Raw genomic sequence first — 22,918 nt, forward strand, 5'->3', positions numbered from 1 at the left:
GCTCCCCCACTCCTGTTCTGGTACAAAGGTCAGGGCTCTTATACTCAGGACTCCTCAGTGTTACTACCTCAGCTGGGTTATGGCCAAGTAAGTTTTTCTAGGCTGACCTGTAACTGAACTATCACTTATGATCTCTTTCCATGGGGGAAATTCTACAGTGTTCCAGAGAGCACACAAAACCAAATTGCTTCCACCCATTCTCTTCTCATGTCTATCACTCCCCCTACCCCCAGACTAAAAAAAAAAAAAAGAATTTTAGACTTACTCCAAGAGGTCCTATCCATTCATATTCTCCATTCATTTCATCAGAAATGATTAAAAGAGTTTACGTGGTTATGTACTTGGCTACCTTCTGTGTGTGTTGTTTCTGACAAGATACTCACTGTTTTGCATCTTCCTTTCTAACTAGTTTTTATGACTTTCTGAAGGAGTGTGTTGCTTTTCTTTGTTGGCATGCCTCGTGGAGAGCTATAAGCACTCAATAAATATTTGTGGAGTCAGTGAACGGAGGTGTGGACATTGGAGCAGATCAGTTACTGTAAGCTGTTATAGATAACACATTCATGGTCCCGGAAGGCACTATAGAATGGATTTGAATCTGGCTCCGGACTCCTTAGTCTCGGCATTATTGACATCTTGGGTCAGAGAGTTCTTGCTTGTGGGCCACTATTCTGACATTATGGGAGGTTTAGCAATATCCCTGGCTCCTACCCACCAAATGACATTAAGAACCTCTATTTTTGACAGTCAAAAATGTCCCTAGATACTACTAAATGTCTCCTGGGAACAGAATTGCCCTAGATGACAATTACCAATTTAGAAATTGGTATTCAGTGTCCAAAAATGAGTCTGTAATAAACTTCAAATTCTGGAGACCTAGGCGTGGGGACCAAAAAAAGCTACAGCTTACATAGAGCCTTTATGCAAAATTAGCAAAGATGCCCAGATGAATTAGAGACGGGACAGATAAAGAAGTATAGGTTGGATTTCATCCAACACTTGTTCCCTCTTTTATTCCTGCTGGGTTCCTGCATAGGAAGAGCTCTGAGGCCTAGAACTAAGTCAGGGTCTACCTATGTTGGTAGAGAACAGGTGTTGGGAGCCAGTACCTGGACAAAAGAATGAAATTCAGACTTTTGTTGCTTCTGTGTTAAATCAGACATGCTGTGGTCACTTCCAGATAGAATATCAAGAAAACATTTCTTCCACATATGAACGAGAGGCAGATTGGGCTTCTCAGAATACATGTATTTAACACTCATGGTAAGTGTTTCTTGAGCACCTATTACGCGCCAGGATGAAAATGCTTCTCTCCATTTTTCCCACCCTGATTTATGAAGTATTCTATCTCTGTGATTGGTATTATCATTTATTTTATATTATTGTGAATCTTTTCTGTTAACACAGAATCGTCTTTTTTTTTAACTTCCCGACTTAATTTCTGAAGGAATAATCCAAGGGATGGCTAGAATTTTCAGAATGTTCCTTAGCAGTGTGGGGGTGCTCCTGGGGGCATGCCCATGCTGAGCGGCATGCTGGAGGCCCTCTCAACTCTTCATATATTTATAAGTTATTCTACAATGCTTTGGCACACGAGCTGCCGAGACAGTTTGTAGAATCTCCTTCCCTGGAGGTCTTTAAAAATAGAACAAAATACCCATCTGTCCATAATGGTTTTTGATGCATTCCTGCTGATTAGAAGAAATAGACTGGATTTTTCTGTCAAGGTTTGTTTCAGTCTTGAGTGCTCTTAAGTGGATGAGTTGGCTTTTTGGTGGGGGAGGGAGGGGTGAAAAGTGACACTGTATGAATTTATTGGTATATCAGTGTACAGATCCTGATTAAATAGAATGAGTTATATCTTTCTCATGCTTTTAATGTTTCTGAAGCACTTAGTGCAGTTGGAGCCTCCCAACAAAACAGGGTGAGGTTGGTAGGGCTCTTACTCCCATCCCTAGTGCACAGAGGAGTCAGCAAGACACAGAGATAGTCAGGTCCTGACTCTCTTCATACCTGGCTCCTGCAGAGCAGAGATGCTGTCCCTTGACACCTGTTCTCCAGGTGCATGCCTCCCTTGACCCTATGGCTTCTTCATGGGTTTTACTCAGTCATGCAGTGTCTAGACATTTGATTTGGAGTCATAAAGTTTTAGAGCCATAGAAATTTTGGGAACATACTTAGGAGACCATCAACTACTCTATTTTCCTTTACAACAACAACAACAAAAAAATAATGCATTTTCACATTAAATTGTAGTAAGGTTTTTGGGCAACTTTATACAGGCATATTTGTATGTTCATGTATAATTATATATATACTTATTTATACATGTTTTGTTTATGTGTGTATATGTGAATAGAATATATGAATATAAGTATGTTTGCATAATGTGGGGACATATAGGTATAACCATATATACACATATCTATTTGCATATACCTGTATATGAATGTATGTTTGTGTGTGCATGTGTGTATATGTGCATATATATGTGTGTGTGTGATTGTGTGCCCATAGGTGTGTGCTTATGTGTATGTGTGTGTATGTGTTCACATATTGGTCAGAGTGGGGAAAGAAACAGAGTAAACTCAATTGATGGGAAATTAAGAGTAATTTACAGAGCTGTGGGCATGTTTAAGGGATAGTTATGTGCTCAGAGTTTCAGGCTGTCAGGAGTACCCTTTGGCTGAAGCCCGTGGAGAACTGGTATTGTGGAGGAGAGCCCACCAAGAGCAAGTCAGACCTGTGAGGATGAAACCACTACCAGAGTCAGGGAGGAGGTGGGGAAGAAATACCTCTGTCTGTCTCTTCTCCTTCTCATTTCTCATTCCTGCCTCCCTTAGCCTAACTAGGAGAGAGCCTGCAGGGAGTTAGTGCTGTGTGCAGGGTATCTCCTGGGATTGGAGCTGGGCGGAGGAGAGAGACCATGGACCATGGAGCTTTGTTAGAGGCAAATGGATGATAACCTGGTGTGTGTGTGTGTGTGTGTGTGTGTGAGAGAGAGAGAGAGAGAGAGAGAGAGAGAGAGAATATTTTTTCTAACTTTACCTTAGACTTGAAAAATTTGGCATGGATCAGCATTACTCTGTATTTATTTAACAGCTTAAAGTGTCAGCATTGTTTCCTGAGGGAGGAAAAGGCATAAACTCACTTTCTCGGTGGTTATCTCAGACTGTTCATGAACAAAGATTGAAAATAGTCTTTCTAATATTTTGATTACCCATTGATAGTAGGTTGCCATTTCTTCTGGATGGATTCAGTGGACAGAGCTGGTAAACACATGTTTTTTGAAAGATAAAAATATAGTATTTTCAATATAACAATGCTGTTAGTACCCAATAAAGTGAAGGTAGAATGCCAAAATGCTAGAATTATTTTCTGCATAGTTATGTCACTTAAGTTGATATGTAATTCAACCTATTCATTTCAGTGTGATTTTGAGTTTTAGAGGTTAAGTTGTTTTTTTATTTATATTTTTTAGTTGTATAAAATGTTAACATGGTTACCCAAAATCAAAATTACAAAATGAAATATATTGGAAGAGATACTAGTTTTCATCATCATTTCTTCTTGGGTGTTTTTCCTTTTCTTGGTAAAAATTCATTTTTGAAGATCTCTCTATTAGCTTGGCTTCATCCCATCTTCATTTATTTGAACATATAAGTCAGAGTGTTTATATAACATGCATTCTTCCCTCTCTTCCCAAATGGTAACAGATAAGGCAAATCATTCTGTACATGTCTTTTTCCTTGATTACTGGATCCTATGGATCACTTATTAGGTGCACAAAGATCTGCCTTGTACCTTTTGACAGCTCCATTATATAACTGTACTGTGATTTCTTTAGCCAGTCTCTTGTTGATGAGCATTGGGTTATTTCCAGTTCTTTGCTATTACTACTGTTATAATGAATCATATTGTACATTTATCATTTCCTATATATATGTGTATATATATTATCAGAATAGTACTCTTGTGAATTGCTTTTATGAGGGAACTGTTAGGTTAAAAAGCAAATACTTATGTGATTTTGCTAGATATTGCCAATTTGCCCTCCTTTGGGGTTGAACCATTGGTGTTTCCATAAGTATTTTTCTTCACAGTCTCACCATTGGAGTATGTTGTCAAACTTTTGGAATTTTTACTCATTCAAAAAGTAACAAAGTGGGATCTCATATCGTTTTAATTTGAATTTCTCCTCTTAGCAAGGTTGAGCAACCTGTCTTATGCTGATGGCCCCTTGTGATTCTTTTCTCCATCTTTTTTTGACCATATTGAGTCGTCTTTATTTTCCCCCTTTTGCTTTGATTTTCCCCACTCCCAGTTTCAAAGTAATTCCCCAATGTTTTCTCCCATGGTTTCATATTTGAGATTTGGATTCCATTTAGAATTTATCTTGGTGTGAGATATGAGGAGTCGAACCAATTACTTTTCCTGTGATGCTCTAGCGTTATTTATTAAGACATCTACCATATTGGATGTCCTTTTTCATATGCACTGGCTTTGTTCTTGCTTATGCTATTTTATTTATTAATGCTCTACTAGCACACAGATCTGATAACAAAGACTATAAAATGTCTTAAAAATCTTTTAAAACAAAAGTAATGGTGCTGGGAGCTGTGGTATTTGCCTGTTAGCCCAGGCAGGAGGATCACAGGTTCAAAGCCAACCTCAGCAATTTGGCAAAACTCTAAGCAACTTAGTCCCTGTGTCAAAATAAAAAAATAAAATGAATTGGGAATGGAATTCAGTGATAAAGTGTCCTGGATTCAATCCCTAGTACCTAAATAAATAATAATAAAAATAATGACATGATTCCCATGACTATAGAAACATAGTTGCAATGAAAGAATTTTTAGAGATACTCCATGAATGGGCTGCTTTTACTCCATTTTGCAAAAAAAGCAAGTAGGGCTTAGTGGGTTGTACAGACTCCTCCAAGATTAGCCAGCTAGTTAGGAACGAAACCAGCACCTATGTTCTCAACCAGTGTATCACATGATTTTCTTAAAAAAAAAAAAGCGTGATGTTCTCACAAAACACAGACCAGCAAGGACCTAGACCCAGGCTGTATGTCTTCTCTTGCCATAAAATATTTTCTTGGTTTCAATTATTTTAAAAAATGCATGGTTTAGCTTATTTTTAATCATAATAATGTACCTTTTTACAACAACTAGAAACTTTTTGAAATGGGCAATAGTAAACAGTCTGGAACTATATTACTGATGCCAGAAATGGCATCATTTCTTTGGTTAATTCCTTCCAGAATTTCTCTATGCATGATCTGGTGCTTTATTATGATCATGTTAAGTGGAAAGAATTTTGAGAGAATGACAAAATATTAAGTATTTCTTTACTACTTAAGTATACTGATTCAAGTGCTTGTAAGTATATTATCTGATTTATCACGGATCTTTCTGAGGATGTGGTCCTTGTTATTGCAGATTCATTGAAGAGGAATTAATACTTTGCTATGAGAAATTAAATAACTTGCCCACCCTCACAGAATTGGTAAGTGATGGAGCTTAGATTCTAAAAACTATGTTTATTCCAACATCTGTTTTAACCACTATGTTCACTGCATCCTGCATATATCCTTTAGGACCCTGTTAATTTATTAATATCTAATCAGAAGTGTTCATCCTTATTTATTCAATGATCATATTAAATTTTATTTACGCTATCACATTTCTTTCAACACAATTAAATTACTTATACCAGATATTAAGAAGAGGAAGTTAGCTGGGTGTGGTGGTACATATCTGTAATCCCAGCAATTTGGAAGTCTGAGGCAGGAGGATCCCAAGTTTCAGTCCAGCCTCAGCAATTTAGCCAGATCCTGTCTTAAAAAATAAAAAGGGCTGGGAATGTGTCTCAGGGGGTAAAGCACCCCTGGGGTTCAATTCTGAGTACCAAAAAAAAAAAAAAAATTGAAAAAAGGAGTGAGTTACAAATATTTTTCCTTCAGATATTACAAAAAGACAGAAACACATTAATTTTGTAGTTGTGCTGTTCAGTGTTTTACATGATATTCAGAGAGAGTTGACCTTCTGGGTTGACCCGAACATCTTCCCTGCAGGATTTTGATTTTATATCAAAATTCACACAACTACCTTCATTTTTCCTGACCCTTCCCACATTGTTCCAAATACCAAGTTACAAAAGAGACACATGATTCATAGTGATGTGTGGCTGACATGTGAATACTTTGGAGCTTTATGTCCAATCTGAAGTAAATAAAATACTTATTTCCAGAACCACCTCAGCTGCAGGCTAGCTCAGCATTGTGAGTTGCGTTTTCTTCTCTTGGTGGCAGGGATAGACACATCAGTAAGAAAGATGAAAACCATGGCCATTATAGATTTGTTCCCTCAGAGAAATAGTACAGAGGCCATTTTGAAGAAAGAAGTGAATTAAATGTGGCAGGCTGGTGTGAAATTGCAATATTAGTGGCTATTACAGACGATAATGCTTTGCCAACAACACTAAGTGTGATTTTTGTGTATGTGTACTGAGAGAGAAGGAAATGGTAGAACTTGGGCTTTTAAAGCTGATTTCTTTTTTCATGTCTTTATTCATTATAAGCTGATTTTTATTAAAATTTAATACTGTATTTTTATCACGTTTGTGCTAGATAGATACTGGGTATTAGCCTAAACGAGGTATAGTTTCAATCCAGAGGTTTAAAATTTAGTGTATTGATACATCTGTTTTTCATCTTTTATGAGTTTTTTTAAATTTATACTTAATATTAGGATTCATTTTGACATCATTATAAAAGCATGGAATATTTTGCTGTAATTCAGTTCCCAATACTTCCCGTCCTCTCTCCCTTCGTTCCCTTCCCTCTACTGTGGACGCATCTGTTTTCTTCATATGGTTTCTTTCAGTAAATAAGTTCACACCCATTGCCCTGTATATTTTGTGTTGACCATAAATAGCATACATGTACTATTATAGATCCATAGGTTAGTTTATTTATTTATTTATAAATAAGTTATAAGATTATGATAACATTTAGAAATAAATTTGAACAACTCTGTTTAAACAGAACGTTCATTTACTTTCTGGGCATAATATTTATCTGTCTTAAAATTTAGAACTAAAAAAGTCAATAGAAATTGTAATAGTTTTCCTTGCATGTCAACTCACTGCGGGACATGGACCATATATTCTTTGTCAAATATCATTGATCCATCACTAGAGTGGTGGTATATAATCAGACTGTTGCCTGGAAGAACTTTAGTTGGAGACACATTTTTATACCTAAACAGGGTTAGAAGCTTTTAATCAAGGGAAGAAAAAAGAAAAGTTAAAATTGTTTTCATCAGAGCTACCAAAGAAAGATTTCATAACAGGACTCTAGATAGTCCTAAAATTTAAATTAAATGTGTAATAAGAATTGTAATGCATTCTGCTGTCATATATACATTAAAAAAGTTTAAAAATCTTTTTTCTTTTAGTTGTTGATGGACCTTTTATTTATTTATTTATATGTGGTGCTGAGAATTGAACCCAGTGTCTTAGGCAAGCGCTCTACCACTGAGCCACAACCTGGCCCCATTTTTTTTTTTTTTTTAAANAAGAGACAGAGGGAGAGAGAGAGAGAGAGAGAGAGAGAGAGAGAGAGAGAGAGAGAGAGATTTTTAATATTTATTTTTTAGTTTTCGGCGGACACAACATCTTTATTTGTATGTGGTGCTGAGGATCGAACCCATCGCCGCGCGCATGCCAGGCGAGCACGCTACCGCTTGAGCCACATCTCCAGCACCCTGGCCCCAATTTAAAAAAAATTTTTAATCTGATAGTTTATCTCTATTTCTGCCTTCCATTCTTTTGTATTTTTCCAGGTACATTTAAAGGTTGTATAGACCAAGATGTGGAGAATTCCATAAGCCAAAGGTCTTCTCATCATTCTAGAATCCTAAAATTTAGCAATTCATTGTCATTAAACATCGAGTTAGACTGGGTGGCTGGTAATTATCAGTGGTTTATTTTGTTTCACTTCTCACTCAGGAAATAAAAGGCTTACAACTTTTATAGACTTTTTTAGTTCTACATTTTAAAAATTTCTGAAATGAGAATTGAGTTAGTTAATAAGCGCTTATCACAATACAACAGTATTTTATCTCTTACTATGCTGTATATGTGAGTTATAAGAACATTTGGAAATAAATTTGAACAGCTCTTTTTAAACAGAATGTTCATTTACTATCTGGGCATAAATATGCTCTTTTAGCTTGCAGATATGACTTCAAACATTGACCTTAAAAATCTCAAAATCTGGTGGCTTGCATATAAATGTTTAAAAAGTATTTGTTGGTAAAATCTTATTGTCATAAAGAGTTCATTTATTTCTTCTACTTTTTAGGTCCTTGCTTTGCTATGCTAACTGTTAAGAATTGTAAAGGAGTTTTTCTCTCACTCACGAGAGACCTTGTTTCAGGAGTGTTCCTTTTCCCAGGTTAAAAGTGAAGGATCAGCAGTGTCTTGGGGGGAACAAATTGCCTTTCTTTAGGAGATGCCTTTGAAAATTATTCTGGGTACTTGCTCCTAGATCTGCCAGTGGTTCTCTGAACTCTGACTCCCCGCTCTGAACTGAGTCCAGGTTTCAATCATGACTCTTTGTCTATCTAACTGATGGCTGGTGCTCCACTGGAACAATTCCATCTTGACTCAACCCATTTCCTTTTCTGAACACACCTCCCTTCTGCTCACAGTGGCTCTCAATACCTGCCCACTGCCTTTCTCCTCTCATTCTTCACATCTTGTCTCTTGTGCAGTCCACATCTTTAATATATTCCAAATCTCTATCTTTCATCATTTCCAGGGCCCTGGCCTAGGTCTTTACCTCTTACTTAGACAATTTGGCAACAGTCTTCTGATTTTCAACCCACTTCAGCTCACCCTATCTATCTACACTGCAACTGGATTGATCTTTGTGTACTAGATTTATATGTTACTTTCATGAGTAAAACTTTGTGACTCAAGGTTTCTGATGGAATTATATATAAAATATTTGCCTTGACGCTGAGGACTGAAATGGAGAAAACTATGTTATATGCATTTCCAAATAGGTTAAATGAATGAACCCCACTTGCCGGGTTTCTGTTCTCACGACTAAAAGGCTCAGGGGTCACTCTAGTTAAACTGGGCTAACTGGGCTGCACGAAATAACCACACAAGAGACACAAATACCTTTTTCTTTGGGGTTGCTGTGACGGCTCCTCTGACCTTAAGGGTCCGCAGAAAAAAAGAGAGAGAGAGAGAGCACGTGCTGACCACTTTTATTGAGGAGAAGCTATTCAAATGAGGCAAGGGGTCAGGTTTCAGGGGGCTGAGTCTATCTTCATGATGTCCACTGTCAGCAGGTTGACTGACACCTGGGTAGGCCACACCCAAGGGCACAGTAAGAGGAGGGGACACACACAAGGCACTTCCATGGAAGATTCTATCCTAAACAGGGCAAGGGGTTATATTACAAAGGAACAGGTGAGCATAGCTTCACCCATGGGGCTGTAGCAAGACACACCCATTTCTGTGACTGAGCGCCTCAGCACCCAGCTGGGGAGTGTAACTCAGTCACCGGTAAGGTTGGCCTCCCACACCCACTGTTAGGTGGAGCTACAATGCGCTAATGATTTTTTTTTTTTTAAATTGTTGCTTTGACGTTGGAAGCTGTCTCCAGTCTGCCTTTTGTATGCCTCATGTCACAGTGAACCTGTCTCTCATGGGGCCATGGTGTGGCTGTTCTGTTGTCTTTGCTTGGCACATGTCTTCCAATCTCCGATTTTTCTCACTTTGAAAAAAACAAACTCATCATAAGTGCACAATCAAAGACATTATTCATGAAACTTTAGAATCTTCCTGATATTTGGGATTTCTTCAGTTTTCTGCACTGTCAGAACACTCTGTACTTCTCTGATGATTTCTTTATATTCTCTAATTACTTTGTTTCTACTTCTAGATTATAAGAACGTTCAGTGTGAAAGGCTGGATTTTTTTCCCCAGTTTTTTATTTCTTGCAATCATTTAACATTTATAAATTGTGCTCTGAATATTGATATGTTGGACATGCCATATATACGAACAAATGTACATTTGTATTTCAAACATATAATGCCATTGATTTTTTTTTCATAAGTCATCATAGTGTCTAAGTGTTCCTTGGGGGACTAGTAATACAACTGAAAACATCAAAACAGAAATAATATGAAATATAGTGTGTGGGTCATGTAGTTTATTTTTAAAATGTGATATTTAGTTTTTCACACATTCACATTGCAGAAAATATAAAATACTGTTATTATGAAGAGTCATGAAAGTTATTGTGATTTTAAGGGACAGAATGTTAGTTAAATTTGAAGATAAAGAAAGGTAGTGCTTATTAAGATAATTATTTCTTTCTCCATTTGTGGTAACATGAAAACTATTTTCTTCTATTAAGTCAAACTGCAAAGTTTTTTTTTTTTTTGTAACAGATCTAGTGCTATGCTAAATATTTGCTTTTTAGAGCTTTGGACAGTGTAGTTGCCTGAAAAGCAAGCTTGAACTCCCCATGAGATCACTGTGGAGATAAATGCTTAAAAGCTTTTCAAAGCCATACTCTTGGCTCTATCAGAATTTAATTTCCCACTGATTATGTTTAGATCGATTTGGAACACATAGACATGAATATAGTATAAGCATGGTTACCTCACTGATGATTTTTCATGCCTTGGGAATACATCTCTTTTTTATATGCATCTGGAACTCACTTATATTTTCTTATGTATATGTACTTAATTTAAATATACTAGTTTTAAAACTCAACTATGAGAATATCCTTCAGTTGTTTAAAAACTGTGGTTTTTTTAATAATAGTTATAATATTTTGATGTCTTTTGGGAATGGGTTTATTAGCCATTCAGTCATACCTGTTTAGATTTTGAACTATAGTCATAATAAAAGGGAGTTTTAAAAAGTGCATTTCAGCAATACAATTTCACAGAGTCAAATGCATATAGCAGGTTATATGGTGAGATGATGTATAATTACATACAGAAGATCTCGGATCAAGTCATGTTGATGCTACTTTTGAGCTTCAGTTTGGAGATCTCCAGTGTATTTACTTTCTAGAAGCTATGTGTCTTCTATATGCATCTTCCGTGAGATGATATATGTCAAGTGCTTATCATCATACCTACTGTTTCACATAGGTTACTTCTGTTGCCCTTTGACCAAAACAAACAGCAGAAAACACCAAACAAAAAAAGCATTTTTTTTAAGTTTGAAAAAGAATTTTCCCTGGATGATATTTTTATCTTTGAACTCTTTGTATCATAGTTTATTATAGTTAAATATTTCAGGTTTCAGAGTGTTTTGGATTTTGAAATGTTTGCATATATATAACAGGGATGAGACCCAAATCTAAATACGACATTCATTTATGTTCCTGGTATACCTTATACATATAGTCTGAGGATAATTTTATATATTTTTAGTGCATCTGTATTTTTTATGTGAACCTTCACATGAAGTCAGGGGTGGAATTACCCACCTATGGCCTCATGTAAGCATTTAGAAAGCTTCAGATTTTGGATTTTTGGATAAGGATGCTCTGCCTGTAGTAGATAAGTAGATACATATTATAATCATACTGTCTTTGAGCTGGAAAGATTGGTTTAATTTGTGCAGAGGGAGGATTTTGAACCCAGGTCTTAGGATCCACCTAGTGTTGATGCTTTCCTCTGCTCACACGAAACATGACAATCCCCTTGTTTGCCTTTGCACATGAATCTCTGTAATCTCTGGTTCATTCGATGAGGTTCTAGCGGGCTTTGACTTTTCTCAATTCTTGGTCATCCTGGTCTGGTCTGCCATAATGTTTTTGCCAGCCAAGAAAATAAAAGTCTGCTATCAATTATTGTTTGCCTATAACCTCATGACACTTCACATGTGTTTTATTCTTTGAATAGAACATAAAGAACTAGAGCAGAAGTCCCATTATTACATACTGCATGAGTTAGTTGTTATAATTGGTCAAATCGTGGTCCCCAATATAATCACTGGTCCTGTCTCTGAAATACAAACATTATTAAAGATTGTAATATAATTTATACATTCATTTTTGATGATGTTTTGAAAAATATTTAGTTCTTATATTATGAAAATGTTAACCTATGCATATTTAAACAAAGATTGTTTGTTTAAACAGATATTCACCCTTGCTTTGTTTTGGAAAGGTTAAAAAAAAGCTTTAAAATGCTGAGCTAAAGTATAAATAAATAAATTGATAAATTAAATAAGGAACTAGTTGAAGTGTAAAATTTTACAATTTTTAAAGATTTATTTTAAAGTCTTCTGCAACCCTATCTGAGAAGATTAGATTTATAATACAGGTGATCTATATTTTTACAAAAATTTTTGTTTTTTGAGTTGGCTACATTTAATGGGCAATCAGATAGTCTTTAAAAGATCTCATAAAGTTTGTTAAGAAAATATAACACTATATTAAGTTTTTTAAACCCTACACTTATAAATACTTTGTTTAAAACGGGATAATAAAATTTAGCTATTTGCCCTGATTAAATTAATTTCTGAGCTTTCTTTAACTTCTGACACTATGTAGGAGAGACAGTAATACAAATACCAGAAAGAACTGACAAAGGAAAAACATGAACAGTTATTTTAAATGTTAAAATAAGGAAGCAGATACAACTTTGATCCAAAGTACATATAGTGATGTTTCTATACGGAAAAAAAAACTTAATAGAATTTGATAATACTCTGCTAGTATTAAAGTCTAGTGAAAATCATGAATTACAATATCTTTTTTACTTCATCATTTGTCAGCAAAAATACTTCCTTTTCAGCCAACCTTAAACTTAGGTAAAATCCTCAGAGTAGGATTGTGCTTTTAAAAAGTTCACTTCTGAGGAAAGTTTGTCATAGAAAACCATAAAGCAGCTTCTTTGGCATTTAAAATGTTTAGATTTATAAGAAATGGAATATAGGGCATATATTAAAAAATATATTGCTATGTGAAATTTTCAAGTCAGCTTAAAGTAAACATGAAAGCAATATTTCTTTTATGTAGACATTGTGCAAATATTTTGGGGTGAACATATGATAATATGCTAGCCTAAATTGAGAGAATTCTCAAGTTTTTCTGTCAATTGTATTCAGTAGTTTTGTGTTAATCAGAGAACATGGTATAAAGGCCACTATCTAACTCTATTGCCAATGAACATTTACTACATTCTAAACTTTTTTGTGTTGGATCCCATTTGAGGAAAAGTAATATCCTTTTGAATATCAAGGCAGCTGTGTATCAAAGACAATCTATTTGGATACAACAAAATCTGCCCCTTATATTTATTACATCTGATTCACTTGTGTGTACAAAATCTTGCCTGACTCCTGACTGTTAAGAATACCACAGTAAAACTTTATGATCTTGGTTTCTGGTGATCAATATGAAAAGTGCTGCCCAAAATAAGGTTGAAATCTTGTTTAGAGTGATTTCATCAGTGTACAGATAAGTACTAAGAGCAGAATAGGCATAATTGTAGACCTTGAAATGCCCATTTTAACATGGGGAAGATTGGCCTCAGGTGGATTGACATTTCTTGGTCCATTTAACATTAGATGTAAGCTTTTGTTACTTGCAGTACGTTTTGATGCTGTCTCATATCAGCTTGACAGAGGCTTGTCCCAATTCAGTGATTATGCTGTTTTATTTTTAATTGAAGATACATTTCTATTTAAAAACCCCTTTAAACTCTGGGAGAGATGAAAGTTGAACATTTACCAGTTGACTATTGCATATATATGTATCATTAATGAATTAAAATCAGAAAAATTTCTCAAGGTAGGTTGCTGCCAGATTAAGGATCCTCATAATGCTTTCCTTATTGCCTGCTTTTTACCACTTCTTCTAACTCCTATGGAGCCTCGTTTTCACAGATCACAGGGACCAAATTGTCTCCATTCTGCAAGGAGTACTCTCCTTTAAATAACCGCCAGTAATGGCAATTCCTTTGAAGCTGGAAATAGAAGGAGATGGTAGAAAATATAATATTACCACCATAAAGGAATAAAAGTCATTAGGTGTGGCACTACTCTGTTGGTCTAGTAGGTTTTACACACCTTGAAGCAGATAAGACCTGGGTTTGAATCTCTTACTGAAGAACTTGGGCGAGTTATTGCTCTAAGTTCCAGGGTCCTCATCTGTGAAATGGATGTTGTGAGGATTAAATGCAATTTTATATGTAAAGTAATCATTTATTGGAGGGAAGTAGGCTTTCGCAGTACTGGATAGGGGCCAGTAGAGAGGACTCCCCAAAGTTTTGGATTTACCTTCCTCCATTTTTATATGCAGCTCATCTTTCTCCAAAATTTTCTGCAGACCTTGGATGAAGGAGGATACAAATAAAATTTAAGACCTTGAATATCATTTCACGTCACAGTTCTTTAGATTCAAAGCACTTCATTGCATCTGGATGTTATTCAAGATTCCAGCAGCTTTAAAGCATCCACTTTGCTGGCTCCGTGGAGAGAAGCTGGGTCCGCTGTGGAACAGAATGAGAAATACTCTTTACCTTTATGGCTCAAGAACTTTTCTGTTGAGTATTAGAATTCTTTTTTTTTTTAATTTTAAAAGAATCTCATTCCAGTGAGGCATTAGGTTCTTTAAATGATGCATCAATCTCTTTATTAAAATCTCCTGTTTTGTTTTCTCTCATATATGGAAGCTAGTGAGAGTAAAAGGGAAAAAGGATGCGGGGGGGGGGGGCATCATGAAAAGAGAAGGGAGACCAGTAGAGCAAGCGGAGCAGGAGGAGGAAAAGGGGAGGTACTGGGGAACAAAACTGACCAACTTTTATTGTTATATTATGTGTTTAGCCCATAAAATGCATACAAGAAATACTTAAGTGAAATGAATGGATGAAGACAAACCCACACCCACCCAGTACACATTTACATGCAAATAATAAAGATTATGAAGGCCTCAGAGAGTAATTACCACTAATGTGTATGTTAAACCAGTTCTCACTCTTAGGAGGGTAACAATTATTTTAAAACATCACTACCTTTACAACTGTGTTCATGAGATATTCACTTTAGTTATCGTTCCATTTTTATATTATATTTTGAGTTACACATGAAAAATACCTATAGAAATGATTAGAATAATAGTCAGGAATTAGTGTTTCAATAGTTCTGAATGTGTGAGCATTGGCAATATTGTTTTTCCTGGTTTACATACAGTATGATGGAATCACGATTTCAGGGTAGAAATCATTTTCAAATGTAGGTATGAGTAATTCGATGTTTAAGATTCAAGTATAAACATTGATGTCACTTATTTAGTAAAGAGTAGGAAAAGAGGTACATTTCAATAATAAAATTGCAATTATAGAAATGTAAAAGTGTAAAATTTATATTATAGACACATTTAGCAGAAATTTCATTTATTTCTGGGTACACATAATACAAGTGGATTTCCCCTGAGTATTTTCCTTCAAAGACATAATAGACCTGAAAATACTTTCTTCACTAGGAATTTTCATAATGTCCAGATACACAAGGAATATTTCATTTGGCTGATGATAACAGAGAGGGGTAAAAATTAAGTTCAAGGCATATAAAGGGAGTAGAGTAGCTGCAAAGCTGCTGCTTCCACAGTTAATTGACCAGGAACTGTGTTATTTGTAAAGGGTTCATGGTTCAAACCAGCTTAAGCTTTTTGTGTTAGGATAAGTGATTTCCATACATTTACTTCATCATCCTCTCCCCTGAGGTCTCTGGCAAGATCCTCAGCTCCTCCTCTTCCCTCTTCTCTCCTTGCATATGCTCCAGTGACATTGAACTTTTGGTCCCTTCAACTCTTGTCCCTGGGTCTTTGCAAATGCTCTTTGGATGCCTTCCCTGAATCCTATCACTTTGCTTAATTCCAGCTTAAATATTCTTTTCTGGCGGAGATCAGCCCAGTTCTTAGTTTCTGCTAAGTCTTCTTTCAATGAGCTCATGTAACTTTCCTAGTTCCCTTTCAGAAACATTTTATCACACTTTCTCATGAAAGAGCCAAATTATCTAATTTTGCATGTGTTTATGTAAGTTATTATTCTAATGGCCATTCTCACTATGCTGTAGTCTCTCTCGAAGTCTTTCCTTTGTTTCCTTGAATATAAGGACTTCATTATTTCCACAGTTTAATGTATCATCCCCCCACCTCCAACTGCCAAAACATGACAAAGACAGCTTTTCTCCATAAGTTACTAGGAAATTATTTACTTTATTATGTTTTCATAAAATTCATAAATCATGTAAACAGGCCATGTTATAAATTAATTGATGATCATCTATCTCTGAATGGGTTAAAGAATTGCCAAGAGTGATCAAGCCTGCTCTCTTTCTGGCTCTGGATATGGTGTTGACAGCCAAGCCAAGAGCTTCTTCAATAAATCCACTCTCATATTCAAGTTTTTCCAGATGTGAGAAGTAATTAAGTCTTTGCATTTATTGAAGCCTTTTATGATTTTCAGGCGGGAACTGGCAGCTGTGGTGAATTAACTCTGCTTGAGAGAGAGAGAGAGAGTGTGTGTGTGTATGTGTGTGTGCGTGCGCGGGTGTGTTGTGCGTGTTTTTGTGTGTGAATGTACATATGTACAAGCACACATGTGGCATTTGCCAAAAGTCAAAAGAGGTCAGACCTGAAAACAAAATAAAACAAAACAAAGCTGATTTTAATAGATGCCAAAAAATTTTTACAGCTATTTCACAATTGAGAAAAAAGAGATAGTTCTCTAAGACTCCCTTTCCCTTTCTATTTTTTGCTGAATGTTAAAGAAGGAATTGAGGATAATTGAATAAGTCACAACTGTTAAAGGATAAATTTTTAAAAATGAGTTTCCTAAAGCATAAACAAGCACATTTCAAAATTAATAAATGAGGGTACCAGTAAGATGTTACAGTTGGGTCAAAGGTACATTTTCAAAGCTAAAATGCAATGAGTAATAGGGAATGCTGTAGTAGATTTATAAATAGATGAAAAAGGGTCAGTCTGCAGGGCAATAATCAATTGTGTTCCCCAGGACACAGTTAATTTCCATTTCTGTGGATAAGGATAATTTGTATTATTTTTAGTTTTCAACAATTTATGGAATTTTAAAGTAGTTCCAAGGCATTGAAAGGACAGTATGGTCCCAATGAAGCTCTAGATAAGATACCCACTAGTTTTTGTTGTTGTTGTTGTTTTATATGCCAATTTCAAGGCCCTTCATGATAATTCCTGACACATTTCACACAATAATCTAGAAAAGAGATAATTTTGGTGGTATTCAAACTGTTCTATCTGACTTGACCTTTTGGTTCTAGTTATAAATCTCATGTAGACCACTCAAACGTTGGGGTTCTACTTAGGGTTGGGATTGCAGGAGTGATCATGGTGTTGAAATAACATCTCAAGTAGGTTGCAAATTAAACCAGTTCATTGGATGCTTATGTTAATATAGACAGTGAATAGGAGCACCTTTCTTCTCTCAATGAGAAAAAAATTATCCTGTTAATTTTGGCCTTTCCATCAAATAATTGTTATGCCCCCAATTATTTGCAGTTGCTTGTTCTTCTCTTCCTTCAGTATCTGGCTACATATGTAGGATCTATATGTGTGAAAATGGAAATTAAATATAAACAAGCCTATTAAATCTTATTTTAGTAGCACGAGTGGTAATCGTGATGATTACTAAGGTAGCTTTGTGTTCTTTTGATTTCTAATGAACAAACAGTAATGAAAGAGCCATTAAAAAGAAGATATGTTAATTAATGTAAATTATGAAAATAGACTGGGCTAATATTAAGCAGAACTCATCTCTTTTATAAAGAGGACAAATTGCCCTAGAGTGCTTTCATTTCTTGTTTCTTTCCCACTTATCTATTAGCAAAGTTCTCTTTTGGGCAGATGCCAAGTGATGTGTAAAGATGTGGCAAATGTAAAATTGCTTGGGATTCCATCAAGAAGTAGGAACTTTCCGAGGGATAGTGATAAATAAAACCAGGCAGCTAAAAATGAGCATGAAAAACTGTCCCAACAGGAAATTGAATCAGGCAAGTTAGTTCTTCTCTTACCTGATCATTTAGGATAGATATTTTATAATAAGAAATATTGAATTCATTTTAGTATAAAATCAAATCATTTTATCTCTGCAAGTTTTCCTTAACAGAGAAGCAACTTCCCCTCTGCTCTCTGAAGTTTGAGTCATTGAGTTTGTTGAGATAAACTGACAATAGACAGATTAACAGAGGTCAAGGCATACAGGTTACTATGTACATGGGGGCATCATGGAAGGACAAGTACCCAAAGGACAAGTATCCAATGGCCCGGTGAGATTCAGAAGCTTATATACCCTCTTCATGGGGGAAGGGCAGTTTTAGAGGAAATGATTTTCAGGGGAAGTGAATGGGCCTGGAGACTAATGGTAACTAGGACAGAATTTTCCTGGTTTCTTGGGGTGATGTTGGACTTTTAGTCTCTTCTATGATGTGACCTTACTCTTCCTTGGTTGAAAAAATTAACTGAGCAGTTTGTATTATCATTGGCAGGTCTAGTCTGCAGTAGATATAGGAACTTCAGAAGAGCCTCTTCTGGCATCTTAAGCCGAGAGGTGTGCCTTAGGCAAGTTCCTTCAATTTAAAACAATCAGCATACCAAGGTGCATATTTTAGTGACACCCCCTGGATGCCTTCATTTCAATTCAGGATTGATCTATTTGTTTATGAATTTACATTTGCAAGTCCCTTGTCATGGTGTTGAGGAAGAGCACATCCGCTATCACTAGTTATCACTAGGAAGAAAAGAAAGGAGAAAGAAGTGAAAAAAGTTTAAGACATCAAAAACCGAGGGATGTGTGACCTTCAGGACACTGAGGACAGTCAGGTGCTCTGTGACTGCAGTGCTGGCGCAGATATGTTTCCTTGGCCAGGAGCTGTGTTTCCAGAGAAGGGTGTCACCCACTTAGCAGTTACTATGGAAATACAGTTGCCTATGTATACATATCAAACTACAGAAAGATTGGAAGACCCGTATATCATAAAAACATAACTTCGCTCTTATCTTTAGGTTCTCAGGTTGTGGGAGACCTTTCTTACCTTTGAGAAGATATTGGTGATGCTGGGCATGGTGGCTCATGCCTGAAATCCCAGCAGCTCAGGAGGCTAAGGCAGCAGGATCGTGCGTTCAAAGCCAGCCTCAGCAAAAGCGAGTCACTGAGCAACTCACTGAGACCCTGTCTCTAAATAAAATACAAAAATAGGGCTGGGGATGTTGCTCAGTGTTCAGGTGCCCCTGAGTTCACTCCTTAGTACCAGCGCCCCCTCCCAAAAAAAAAAAAAAAAGATGATATTGATGGCACAGAGTCTCACCCTTTTCAATGAGAAAACCCTGCTTCTCCTGTAACTGTACCTTTACTGGTTAGTTGGAAATTGTTCAAGTGCTTTTCATTTATTAACTTACAGTAATTTAGTTTTTCTGTTTATGCAGAATTAGAAGCAGAGAAGGATTAAATAATTTCCCCTAGAGGATATGGTAGATCTAGATCTGGAAGTTGAAGGTCTCACTATAAGGAATGTGATTCCCATCTTGGTCCCATTCGGTATCACAGCATGGGGACATGACCAAAGTTTAAAAAAAAAAAAAAGACAACAAAAATGAAGTGCAGGATAAGTAACAGGGATTAGCAACTATACAGATATTCCCTTCGGGGGTACCCCAAGGTAAAAATATGTACTAGAATACAACATTAAACTTGGTTTAAAAAAAGATGATAGGGAACTTTGTCCATGAAAAACACTTTTCTGATCCCCCAAGTCAGATTTTAGCGCTACTGACAGGAGAGCTTTGCTGTGATAAAGTGCAGAGCTTAAAATTTTTTAGAGAAAACTTGACATGAATTTTATATTATACTCATAGGTGAAAGGAAGAAAGATGCATTCAATCAAAAGTAATGGTGTATGCGGCTTGCCAGACAATCCATTAAAGAGTTCATCCAGCAAGTCTTGAATGATGGGATTTTTATTTCGTACCTAATCTTAGCACAAAACATGTTTTATTCACCATTGTATCCTTCTATCATCAAGCAGAGTATCCAGCCTAACAATACTTGTATTTGAATAAACAGGGCTCTAGTTAGGTTGTAATTATAGAACTCCATTGAATAACTGTGCAAAGGAGATAGTTTATTTTTGCTTGGCTTTAATTTTGTCCTCTGTAAAAGAGAGGGCTGTAGGTATATCATTTTCTTTAAGGATCCCACTGGCTTTGAAATTCTGATTCTAAAAATCTCAAATGGAAAATTTGTGTTCACAACGAACGCATGTTGTATTTGGTTTTGTGTTTGAAACTTTTGTGCATTAAATCTCAACAGATTATTCTCCTGCAGCATAATGGAGAGTCAATAAGAACCCACTGAATGACGGGAACGAGAGGATGGCTGCTGCTCAGCCCTAATTTGGACAGTTCACCATGGGGAATAGACATCACAACCAGCAACGTCGGCATTGTCATCTCAAATATGAGCCGAGAGGTGTGCCTTAGGCAGTTTTGGCTTGATTTCCTCTCTGTACTTCTAGAAGTTTATAAGAAAAGTTTTTAGAAATTGTTACTCCCTTGAACTTGTTTCCTCCCTAAAATTCATGTAATAGATCTTCTACAGCATATTACGATAGTCTTTTGGCAGAACCTTGAGGGAAATGACCAGAGTCCATGTGTTTTTCCTCTTATGCAACAAGTATAACGCCCAGTGAGTTTCCTTGTAGAATCTGCTGCACTAGGCGGGCATGACATGCCTCTTTTCAAATTCAGCATGCCAGGAACAGTTTCTTTTTGGCATTTTGCTGGTAAGCACCATATGCAATGTCATTAATTTAACCTGTATCAGAAACCATTTCATAGCCAGGCGCGGTGGCACATGCCTATAATCCCAGTTGCTTGGGAGGCTGAGACAGGAGGATATAAAGTTCAAAGCCAGCCTCAACAAAAGTGACGTGCTAAGCAACTCATTGAGACCCTGTCTCTAAATAAAATACAAAATAAGACTGGGGATGTGGCTCACACCTCCCCCCAAAATCATTTCATGACAATACCAATAATTCTTTTAGAACATGACATTTTGTCCGAATAGAGCAGTGTTTCCCTAAATAATACTTTATAGAAGAATGAAAAAAGAAGTTTTCTGGGGTAACAGGTGTCATTAAAAAAAAAACGATAGATGAGATGAAATGGCCAGGATTCTTGTTTGGGAAATGGCAGGTTAAGGAAACCTAAACAGGTCTATTTTTGGCTGAAAATCCAAATGTCATTATGGCATGTGGATTTCTAAGAGGCAGGTAGGGATTAGTATACAGGTCTCCCAAACATGAAACATTTAACATTTAAACAGAAACTTGTTTTTTTCCCTGCCAAATATTGTTTTGGACTTTTCCCTCATGAAACACAATTTGAGAAATGATCTATTTTTTACAATTATGTGGGATGTTTTTCTTGTCAGAATTTTCAGTTTAGGTAAGGCCAAGAGTTCATCCAGCAATTCTTGAATGATGTTTTTTTTTTTTTTTTTTATTAAGGCCAAGGCCTTAATAAGTTGAAAACTAGATTGCATATCAAGAGAAAATGGTATTCTATTTGGCTGTTTGGAATTATTATTTTGATTAAAGATGCATTTTATATAAGCAGTTTCATTATTCACCATAGGGTATTTTTACAATATCTAACACTAATATGCTATTGCTTTGTAAAAATAAATTCACCTTATGATTAAAATAGCCAAATGAATAAATTATGCATTATATTGAGTCTTAAATTGCCTAAATGGACAATAGAGGATTTTTTTGTGAGAAATATATATTTAGTAATATAACTGGTGACATATACCCCATAATAAATATTGTGATAGTTTATTTTTCCAACTTTTCCCAAGTGTATAGTAAGCACTGAGGAATTCTCAAATAACTAGTGAATTTGTGAAAATTGACACATTGAGCAGAATCCAAGAGGATGATTATTTTTTGAAGCAGTGATATTTCTAGAATTCTTCAATGATATATCAACATGTATTAACAGCAACTGCACATGTTTAATGATGTTTACAATTAATACAATACAATGCTCCCTAATATAAGATTAACAGTCATAATTAACTCAGAATAGATTCTTTGAAGTGGTTCAAAGGGCTTTTCGTAATAAATTACCAGCTCCTAATAAGCTAATATAAAGTGGGGGATTTTTTAGGTTGTGGAAAGTATGTGAATGTCTCATAAAATGTTTAATTTAGGTTAATGAAATGAGTCTGAATGATCCAGGTTCCCTATATGGAATCAGAGCTGACATTCCAGAGAAAGCTTTATTTAGACGGAGTTGAGGAATCTTTGCGATAACAGGCTTTGGGCTGTGGTATCTTGAGCACCGTTAGCTGAGAAATTTTCCTAGACCCTCTAAGTCCTTTTTATACTGTTTCATGAATGAATTGAATTAGTGAAAGATAAATTTTCTCTTTTGGATTTCTTAACCAGTTTGAAGAATATTGTCTTTAAGTTTGTCAGATTGGATTTCGCCTGAGAAAGTGTTCTTTCCTCCTGTGAGGCTGACCCTGGCAGAGCCCTGGGATCCATTCCATTCCCTCACACTCCATTGAGATAAGGAGGGTGAAGTGTGAGCCAGGGGTGACGCCTGGCAAGGTCATTCCTGCCCGAGCACCAGAGACACATAGGAGCTCCAGTGTGCTGTGGTTTGTAAAAAAAAAAGATGCTACACTAGTGAAGTTTAAAAATATAAATATTTTGACAGGGTAAGAATGAGGGACCCTGCGTTTGAGGCTGGGAAAGAGGGAACTGAAGAGGGAAACTCAGAGAAAGAAGAAGATGAAGAAGACAAGGTACGTGA

The 22,918-nt window shown here is 36.1% G+C and overlaps 1 protein-coding gene across 11 annotated transcripts in view; it reads left to right on the forward strand.

The window, feature by feature from the left end:
* Nebl (nebulette) overlaps positions 1-22,918 on the forward strand; it is a 337,929-nt gene that overhangs the window by 213,041 nt on the left and 101,970 nt on the right. For 3 of the 11 annotated variants that reach the window (XM_048812737.1, XM_048812736.1, XM_048812741.1), the window contains exon 1: positions 22,475-22,910. The exons of 2 other annotated variants lie outside the window; for them this stretch is intronic. In XM_048812737.1, coding sequence (XP_048668694.1) covers positions 22,830-22,910 — 81 coding nt within the window. In that variant the 5' untranslated portion in view covers positions 22,475-22,829. Of the gene's footprint in view, positions 1-5,444; positions 5,512-20,405; positions 20,565-22,473; positions 22,911-22,918 lie in introns of those variants that run through there. 6 more of the 11 variants (XM_048812735.1, XM_048812739.1, XM_048812738.1 and 3 more) reach the window with 4 other exon arrangements.

This window comes from Marmota marmota, unplaced genomic scaffold (assembly GCF_001458135.2).
Source record: "Marmota marmota marmota unplaced genomic scaffold, marMar, whole genome shotgun sequence".
NCBI lineage: Eukaryota > Metazoa > Chordata > Mammalia > Rodentia > Sciuridae > Marmota > Marmota marmota.